This window comes from Canis lupus, chromosome X (genome assembly GCF_048164855.1).
Source record: "Canis lupus baileyi chromosome X, mCanLup2.hap1, whole genome shotgun sequence".
NCBI lineage: Eukaryota > Metazoa > Chordata > Mammalia > Carnivora > Canidae > Canis > Canis lupus.
Window position 1 is genome coordinate 41,332,424 of NC_132876.1, and position 10,646 is coordinate 41,343,069.

Sequence of the window (10,646 nt, forward strand, 5' to 3'; positions counted from 1 at the left end):
CGTCGATGTCCAGTTCCGCTTATGGAATTTCACTAGATATGAACAGCAGAAATGCTTTACAGGTTTCTCGAACTCTTAAGAGTCCAAAATTTAAACTCCTTAATTCCTCTGCAATTCCAATCTTCTGTATTCTTTCAGTCATCTATGCTTGAATTCTTGGACTCTATTTTTAGCACCCCCATCATCGTAATTCACTTGTTTGTTCAAAAAATATTGAACACTTACTATGGACTACCACGTTATGCAAGGTTCTCCACATAACGTTCACAATGTAATGGGAGTTCTAGACAATAAACAGAACATTTATGAACTACAGAGGAATTCCAAGTAACTTGCTCAATTTGGCTCATTTTTTAGGCAACCTCTCTCTCTCTCTCCCCCCTTCCTCACCTCCTCTCCCCCTCCCTTCTGCTGCCCCCTCCCTTCCGCTGACCCCTCCCATATCCTCCCCTTCCCTCCCCTTCCCTCCCCCTCTCCCTGCCAGTCCCCACCCCCTCTTCTGCTCTGCTCCCCTCCACCATACCTTCCACTGCGCCCTCCCTTTCTTCGACTCTTCCCCTCCTCCCCTTCCCTACCTCCTCTCCCTTCCATTCCCCTCCCCTTTCCATCCCTCCCCCTCCCTGCCAGTACCCACCCCTCCCCCTCCCTTCTACTCTGCTCCCCTACCCATCTCCTTTCCACTATCCTTTCCATCCCTCCCCTCTCCTCTCCTCTCCCCTTATCCTCTTCTCCCTTTCCCTCCTCTATATGCAAATATTCTCACTTCTCATTTTTCCAAAATGTTTCTAATCTTTTAAGACCTACCTTGGTCTAGTCTCAATTTGCCATTCCAGACTTCTCTCTCATTGTTCACCAACATCGGCAAAGTTAACTAGTACTGTTTGCCAAAAATGACTTGTGTTTACTGCTTTATAGGTAATTATGCTTATTAATTGAGAGCTCAGAATAGGTGTCTGGTGTTTATTATAATCTCATTCAATCCTCATGACCCCTGGAGAGAGACAAATTATTATCTAAAATTTTAAGAACTCAAACTGCAATTCAAAGAGGTTAAGTAAATTGGCTAGGATGACATAGCTAGTGGAGCTAGAATTTCAACCCAGAGCTGTGTAATCCCAAAGTCTTTTCTCTTAGACACTCTGCTAGTCACGTATGTGCTTAAACTACACTTTTTAAAAAAAGGTTTTATTTATTTATTCATGAGAGACACACAGAGAGAGAGGCAGAGACATATACAGGGAGAAGCAGGCTCCCTGTGGGGAGCCCAATGCAGGACTCAATCTCGGGACCCTGGGATCATGCTCTGAGCCAAAGGCATATGCTCAACCACTGAGCCACTCATTGTCCCTAAACTATGCTTATTTTGAAGTATTTACTCCCTACATTTCTACCTGCCCCAAAGATTGTGACCTGTCCTCTGGCCATGATGAGTGTCTATTGGTGGGAAGGCAATAGTGCTGGGGATGAGAGAAGTGCTGAGAGTATTGGAAGGGGACAGCTGAGCTAGAGATGGAGGGAGGTCTCAGAGTTTTGCACTGAATGTTTGCACGGAATTTTGTGTACTTTTATTGATGTGCTACAAAGGTGGGAGGCTGGGGAAGCAACATAGAAAACAATGTTGGGCTCTGGTTGGTCAGGACAATGAACTTAAACCATATGAAAATTGTATACAATGGAATATTACTCAGCTATTAGAAATGACAAATACCCACCATTTGCTTCCACGTGGATGGAACTGGAGGGTATTATGCTGAGTGAAGTAAGTCAGTCGGAGAAGGACAAACATTATATGTTCTCATTCATTTGGGGAATATAAATAATAGTGAAAGGGAAAATAAGGGAAGGGAGAAGAAATGTGTGGGAAATATCAGAAAGGGAGACAGAACATAAAGACTGCTAACTCTGGGAAACGAACTAGGGGTGGTAGAAGGGGAGGAGGGCGGGGGGTGGGAGTGAATGGGTGACAGGCACTGGGGGTTATTCTGTATGTTAGTAAATTGAACACCAATAAAAAATTTAAAAAAAATTGTATTTGGGGGGATAAATGGTAACCAGGCAAACAAAACATGGCATTGCTCTTGGCTAGATAACTGCACATGCATGAAAAGTGGGGAGATTGACTAGGAAGGGTGTGAAGGGGCTTTTCTTGGAATACAGAACGGCATCCTTGTTAAGCACATAGTTGTTGGCACCAGCATGAATTCAGATCTTGGCCGTTCTACTGAGGAGCTCTGTGACCTTGGCCAAGTTACCTAACCATTCCATTCCTTGGTCTCCCAGTCTGTAAAATAGAAATAATAATGTTAATACATGTTTTGTGATATCTTTGTTATGGACAAGCAGTCCCTGCCTGAGGAATGTTATTTCCCCTACCCATGGCAGAGATTATGCAGCCAGCTATTTAAGAGAATGAAGTTGAGACATACTAGGTAGCTTCAGTGTATTGAGGGGCATAGCTCAGGAGAGGGTTGGGTGCTCTGCAGGCTTAATAAATTGGGGTAATTAGGACTGCTTCTGGCTGTGCTGTGCAGCCATTTTTTCCTGCTCAAACATAGACCTAATGGAATTAAAGCTGCTCGGAGTTACTACCATACCCACTGAATCTTCTCCTTGCTCTGGAGTTACCATGGACTAGTCTAGAACAATCAGGGAAGTGATCCGAGGAGTCAGCCCCTTGCTCTTAGGTCTCTGGTTGTTGATCACCCTGCTCAACATTAAGTCTTATGCCCTACCAACTCAGTTAGCTCGGCGCCTTTGGCCCATTCACATCAGACAGCACTTCTAAAAACAGCTCTGCTGAGATATAATTCACATACCCTGTACTTTACCCATTTAATGTGTACAGATCAGTGGTTCTTAGTATGTTCACAGTCATGCAAGCATTGCCATGAAATTTTAGACCATTTTTCAATGGCCTGAAAAGAACCCCTTCTCTTCCCCATTAGCAGTTCCAATTCCTCTTGCCTGCCACCTCCTGGCACCACCGCCTGCTTCTATGGATTTGCTTATTCTGGACATTTCATATGAATGGAATCATACAATATGTATCTTGGCCTAGTTTTCAAAGCTCTTCCATGTGGTAGCATGTATCCACACTCCAGTTCCTTTAATTACAGAGTAGTATTCCATTGTATGGCTATACCACATTTTATTTATCCATTCATCCATTAGTGGGCATGTTTCCACTTTTTGGATATTATAAATAATGCGTTTATAAACATTTGTTTACATTTTTGTGAGGGTACATGTTTTTACTTCTCTTGGGGAGATATCCAGGAGTGCAATTGCTGGGTCATATGGCGACTTATGTGTTAAAAAATAAAATTCAACAGTAAAATTTGAAGATCCTTTTGGTTTTATTCAACAATTAATCAATTGGGCAACATCCAATCCAGCAGACATAAAGGAGCTCTGAGGAGTTGTGCAAAATGAAAGACTTTCACAGGCAGAAGGGAGAAGGAATAAGGAAGTTCTATGAAGCAAAAAAGCAGATGGGTTATTGCAAGGTTCTTTTTCTTTAGGGGATGGTAGGGGTCTATCAGGCAGATCACCTAGCTAATACTGATCAGGTGATTCCTGATTGACTGGTTTGAGATTCCATTTCCTGGAGAGCTAAAATTGTAATTAAGTAAGCCTTGGTTTGATGATGTGTTGCTTAGCATAAGCAACTGCATCTGTGGGGGCCTGTTGTCTTGTCTTTAACCTGTTTAATGTTGTAAGGAACTACCAGACTGTTCTCCTCAGGGGCAGCACCAATTTACATTCCCAGGATTGTTATTTCTCTACATCCTTTCCAATACTAGCCATTGTCTATCTTTTTAATTATAGTCATCCTAGTGGATAGGAAGTGGTATCTCACTGTGGTTTCCATTTGGATCGCCTTGATGCCTCATTATCTTGAACATCTTTTTATGAGGTTATTGGCCATCTGTTTATCTCCTTTGGAGAAATGTCTATTCAGATCCATTGTTTGTTTTAAAAAAATAGGTTGTCTTTTCATTATTGTTTTTTTTATCCTTTACATATTCCAGATACAAGTCCCTGATCAGATATATGATTTGCAAATAGTTTGTCTTATTCTGTGCATTGTCTTTTCACAACCATAGAGTTGTGGAGCAGCGTACAGGAATAGGTGAGTAGATCCAGTTACAACACTACAAGCGCTAATGTCCTTATGGGTGTTCAGTAGTCTTTCTTGAACACATGCTCCTCAGATTTTTCCAAGTATTTGCTTAATTTCTAGAGTTCTGAACGAGTTAATTTTGACAAAGTTAGTGTTCTCATTGCTTTGGGGGAGGGGTTAACTTATAGATGTTCTCATTCTGCTATTCCGAAGCTTTGTCTAGATGGCACTTTGATAGATCTTTTGAAAGATGTTATTGGATAACTTTTATTATTTATACATTTTCTAGACTTTTAGGGAATAACTTTATGTGCTTTTCATATATTTAACATTTATTTCATACCACTGGCACAGAGTAAAAAACCTAGGCAAAGTAGGAGGTAAAAAGAAAATGACCAAATGAAAATTTCTCCTCCTGATAGCTTGCTTTTATCCCCATTTCGAATCCATTCTGGAAGAAGTGAAGATGTGAGCTAATTTCTTTTTCTTTTTTTTAAAGATTTTATCTATCTATCTATCTATCTATCTATCATCTATTTATTTGACAGAGAGAGATGGAGAGAGGGAGCATGTCTGTGAGTGGGTGGAGGAGCAGAGGGGGAGAGAGAGGGACAAGCAGACTCCTAGTTAAGCCTGGAGCCCAACTCAGGGCTTGATCCTCTGACCCTGAGATCATAACCCTAGCTGAAACCAAAAGTCAGATGCTTAGCTGATTGAGTCACCCAGGTGCCTCCCATGCCCCCACTCAACCCCATTTTTTAAATTTTAAATTTTTTTAAATTTTTATTGTTTTTTTATGAACTTGTTTCTTATAAAGGGAACTTTTTCTTCTTGTCAGGAAAGAAGTGAGAGAATAATCCATTTTCACCTCATTATTTTTTTTATTTTTCAATTGCCTCCTCTATGGGGTATTCACAAGTCTTATCTTCAGGGGAGAACAATTCTTGCAACCCTCTGCTGGAAACTTCTTTTCCTTAAAGTAATTCTTTCCAGAAGCAAAACATACAATACAGCTTTTCTATTGGTTGAGCTCACAGGTTTGGGGAAATTCCACTAAGACCCTGGCTCATCCACTCCGCATATTTCTTAGACAAATACGAATTGTCATTGTCAAGACATTGCTGCAACATAAGGTTCAGACAGGGGCATACATTTAATTAAGAAGATGAGGAACTAAAATATGAACATTTCCTTATCTCGCTTAACTCTGAGAAGTCACCTTCATACAAAACAACTCTGTCTTATATTCTCTCTGCCATCTAGCTCCAGGCTTCTTTCTGTTCCCATGAACTCAATAAAAACAAACCCAGAAATAAGCAAAATAAAAAAATGCTCCCTCTAAAAAAAAGAGGGGGGAAGAAAGAAAATGTTAGGGGATTCATGTAGTCACGTAATTTTTTTCTATTCTTTTTACCTTTAAATATATGTTTGCCTGAAATTAAAATAGATCTACAACAATTTTTTGTTATTATTTGCTTCATGTAAGTTTTACATCATCATTTTATTTTCAATCCTTTGAGTCTGGGCACCTGGGTGACTCAGCGATTGAGTGTCTGCCTTTGGCTCAGGGCCTGATTCTAGAATCCCAGGATTGAGTTGCTCATCGGGCTCCTTGCATGAAGCCTGCTTCTCCTCCCTCTGCCCGTGTCTCTGCCTCTCTTTCTGTGTCTCTCATGAATAAATAATTAAAATCTTAAAAAAAAATCCTGGGACGCCTGGGTGGCTTGGCGGCTTAGCATCTGCCTTGAGCCCAGGGCATGATCCTCGAGTCCTAGGATCGAGTCCCACATCTGGCTCCCTGCATGGAGCCTGCTTCTCCCTCTGCCTATGTCTTTGTGTCTCTCATGAATAAATAAAGTCTTTTAAAAAAATCCTTTAAGTCCTTATGTTGAGGTGTGTCTTTTGTAAATTGCATATAGTTTATTTTTTTTGCCTGATATATATATTTTAAAGATTTTATTTATCTATTCTTGAGACACACACACAGAGAGGCAGAGACATAGGTAGAGGGAGAAGCAGGCTTCCCCCAGGGATCCTGATGTGGGACTCGATCCCAGGACCCCAAGATCATGCCCTGAGCTGAAGGCAGATGCTCAAGCACCGTGCCACCCAGGTGTCCCTGTTTTTTAAAATGATATACAATTCACCTAATGTTCATGAATTTTAAGTGTAGTGCTTGATGGATTTCACAAAAGTATACGCCCACAAAACCAGTAACTACATCACTACAGAGATTATTTCCAGTGCCCGGTGGGTTCCTTCCTATGCTCTCCATCAGTACTCCCCAAACATAATCACCATAAGGACTTTTATGATCACACATAGTTTGTGTCAGTTATTTAATGTCATGTAAATGAATTCATATAGTATGTACTCTCTAACATCTGGCTTCTTGCACTCCACAGTAGTGTGAGTCATCTGTGTTGTTGCATTAGAGCACTGGCTTAAGCATTCTTAAGCATTCTTTATTTATAATAGCCTCAAACTGGAAACAACATACATATTAATCAGTGGGATGATGGACAAATCAATGATCTCAGGGAAAAGAATTTACTATTTCACCCTTAAGTATGATTCCTGCTTTAAAAAGAACATCTTCATTAGATTAGATATGTTCCTTTTTATCCCTAGTTTGATTTTTTTTTAATCATGAACAGGTGTCAAAATTCGATCAAATGTCCTTTCTGCATCCATCGGCAACTTGCTCCTTTATTCAGCCTATATAATAAATTACATTGGATGACTTTCAAATATTCAGCTAAGACTCCATTACTGGGATAAACCCCACTTAGTCATGATTTATTGTCTACATTGCTGGATTCATTTGTTAATATTTTGTTTAGGATTTTTGCATCTATGTTCAGGAAAGAGCTTGGACTGCAATTTTCCTTTCTTGTACTCTTTTTTTTTAATAAATCACATGATTTATTTATGGGATTTCTACATCACATTGTGGCTTAAAAGAAGTTCTGCATGTGTGATATGAAGAGAATGATGTACAATCAATATGAATCTTGTTAAATCTCTCTTCCATGGACTTTCTCCATCTTCCTGCTTAGCAATAAAAGGCATTTTTAGGTTTATTTTTTTTTTTAAATTTTTATTTATTTATGATAGTCACAGAGAGAGAGAGAGAGAGAGGCAGAGACACAGGCAGAGGGAGAAGCAGGCTCCATGCCGGGAGCCCGATGTGGGATTCGATCCCGGGTCTCCAGGATCGCGCCCTGGGCCAAAGGCAGGCGCCAAACCGCTGCGCCACCCAGGGATCCCTTTTTTTTTTTTTTTTTTTTTAACATTTTTAGGTTTATATAAACATTCTTTACAATTGCCCTCTTAACAAAAATTAGTATATAAATAGCACTAGGCATTTAGTAAATAAGTCACAGGTCAATAAGTTCAACTGTGCAGTTGTGAAATGTAATGTGAAAGAGTCTGAAACCTTAAGACTGGGTGATCTGCAGTGTTTCCAACATGTCTTCAACTGCCTTAATTTTAGTTTCCTTCTTACTTCGACCTGCAAACTCTCTGGCTGCAGGTTAACATCATGATTCTTCTACTTTCTAAACCATTAGCTTCTATGGTTGAATCTTGATTTGATAGAGTAAATAATGGGGATTTCTGATAAGCTCTGTTTATTTGACTAGCTGCCCAACTAGCATATTTCATGTTGTCCTTTTTTGTTTTTGCACTTGCTTTTGGATTAGAAGCAATATGACTTGCCGACATGTAAAGCCCAAACAAAGCTCTCATATTTCTGTTGTTCAGTTTCAGTGCCTGCGCAAAATACTTTCTTGAAAGTTCGAGGTTTTCAAGTCCACCTTGGGTATATTTAACTTCAGCATACTGCTGACAGTATAAGTGGTTGTGTGGATTAGTCATCATTAGCTCCTCTAAACAAAAGGCTGCTTTAGCATAGTCGTGTTCATTGATATAAAGTTCTGCAAGTTCATGCCAGGCTTCTTGGTCCCCAACAAATTGTTCCAGATACTCATTCAGTTCCCGAATGGCCTCCACATTTTTCCCCTGGGCTTTTCGAATGGCAATCTTACGCTTTCTTGCAGCAGTGTTAGTTGGATCTTCTTGTAAAATTCGATCATATAGTTGTATAGCATCATCATATCTTTCCATGGCTTCAAATCTCATGCCTGTTAGTCTCTTGACTCTGTGGCTGCCAGGAAACTGTCTTCTCAACTCCTGAAGACAAAACAATGCCAAGTCATCTCGACCATAGTCTAGGGCTGCAATCATCACTTGTTCATATATGATCCAAATATCATCTCCAAGCTTAGAAGCATATTCATTAATTAATTCCTCTCCAACTTCCACAATTTGCTCACTGTTTCGTGAGTTTTCTTCTCTCCATTTTCTCATTTTATCTCGCATTTCTTCCCAAGTGACATCGTAAAGCTCTGAGACCTTCGCCATCTTCTCAGAACCTCCCTTTCTTGTACTCTTGTTAGGTCTTGGTATCAGGGTTCTACTGGTGTTCTTAAATATAACTGCATTACTTTCTTTTTTAACTATTTGCATTGTATGTATTACTACCTTTTTTACTTCCAACGTTTCTGTATCCTTTTATTTAATATCAGTTGTAAGCAGTATGAAGTTGCATTTTGTTTTCTATAAAAGGAGAAGTAGCCTGATAATCTTTATATTTTAATATAAGTTCTTAGTCCATTTACACTTTAAGTAATTATTAAATACAGTTGGGTTTCTAGCTACCATCTTCCTACTTGTTCATCTGTCCAATCCTTTATCTTTTCATTTGTGACTTCTTTTTATTAAGTATTTTTATTATTCCATTTTATCTTCTATAACTTTTTACTTATTTATTCTATTATGATTCCTTTTGTGGTTATCCGCAGATTCTTATATGCATCCTTGACTTATTCTAGTTCACCTTAAATTCATACTTCTATCACTTCCCCAAACATGTAAGAACCATATGACAGTTTCACTCCCTTTGCTGACCTCTCATCTTTTGTGCTATTATTATATATTATATTTCCATGTATGTTTAAAATTGTATGGAAGTTAATTTTTAAGTTATGCGTATTACACCACAATTTTTAAAAAAGCCCTACAGGACATTATTGTCATTGTTTTAAACAGTACTCTTTCTTTCTCCTGCAGTATGCTTCCATCTGTGATCCTCTTCCATCAGCCTAAAGTGTCCCTCTTTCATATTTCTTGTAGTGTGCATCTGTCGGCAAAAACAAAACAAAACAGGGGCACCTGGGTGGCTCAATCAGGTAACTGTCTGCCTTTGGCTCAAGTCATGATCCAAGGGACCTGGGATCAAACCCCACTCTGGCTCCCTGCTCAGTGGAAAGTCTGCTTCTCCCTCTACCTCTGACCCTGTACCCCTGCTCATGCTTTCTGGCTCTCTCTCTCTCTGTCAAATATATAAACAAAATCTTAAAATGTAAATCCAAACAAAACCTCTTTTATTTGAAAATCTCCCTTTTTTCAATTGATGTGAAATTCACATGACAAAATTAACTGTTTAAAAGTGAACAGTATGGTGACTACAGTTAACAATACTGTATTATATATTTGAAAGTTGCTATGAGAGTAGAACCTTTATCGTTTTCTGTTTTTTTTTCATTGTCAGTCTAGCTAAAGGTTTGCCAATTTCATTAATCTTTCCAAGGAGCCAATTTTTGATTTTATTAATTCTCCATGCTAATTTTTCTATTCTCTTTCATTGATTTACACTCTAATTTTTTATAATTTCCTTTATTCTGCCGGCAGTGGGTTTAATTTACTCTTCTCTTTCTAATTCTTTAAGGGATAAAGTTATTATTTTGATCTCAGATGTTTCTGCTTTTCTAATGTAGGTGTTTAGGGCTATAAATTTTACTCTTAGCCCTACTTTTTCTGTATCCCATGAGTATTAGTATGTTCTGTTTTCATTTTCATTTGTCTCAAAATATTTTCTCACTCCCCTTGTGATTTCTTCTTTAATACATTGGTTGTTTAAGAGTGTGTTGTTTAATTTCCCTGTACATGTGAATTTTTCCTTCTTTTGGTGGTTTCTAGTTTTATTGTGTTATGGTTGATGTCATGAAATATACCCTTTTATATTTTGTATCCATTAAAATGGTTTTATAATTATAGTTTTTAATAGCTTTATCTTTTAAATTCTACACCTGAATTACAGGTTATTTTTGCACTACCATTACTGTATTGTAGGATTCTGTATTTGTCTACATAGTTACCTTTACTAGAGGGCTTTGTATTGTTGTATGCTTTTGCTTTCTGATAAGCTGGTGCGGAAAAAGCCCTGATTTATAGTATTTGCTGATTTACACAGTGGCATACGTATTCCCATCAAGGGATAATGTGAAGTTACCAATGTGACATAGTCGATGTGAAGTTGGGAAAATATGTGCACAGTCATACATCAGGTGAGAATTAGCTCTAAAATAGCACTTGTTTCGTGGAGTTTCCACTGGGACATGTGTAGTTTAGGAGGAGTCTCTCAACAATTTGTGGGGAATTCATAATCACCTTTTGGGAC

General features: G+C 38.7%; 1 protein-coding gene across 1 annotated transcript; it reads right to left on the minus strand.

The window, feature by feature from the left end:
* Nucleotides 1-7,024: 7,024 nt before the first annotated feature.
* Nucleotides 7,025-8,558, minus strand: LOC140628120 (ER membrane protein complex subunit 2-like). The gene is made up of 3 exons (XM_072817094.1): nucleotides 7,742-8,558; nucleotides 7,563-7,644; nucleotides 7,025-7,174 (listed from the first exon to the last, which is right to left on the minus strand). Exons 1-2 carry the CDS (start codon nucleotides 8,546-8,548, stop codon nucleotides 7,564-7,566), a joined length of 888 nt encoding a protein of 295 aa, XP_072673195.1. The 5' UTR covers nucleotides 8,549-8,558; the 3' UTR covers nucleotides 7,025-7,174; nucleotide 7,563.
* Between the last annotated feature and the right edge of the window lie 2,088 nt (nucleotides 8,559-10,646).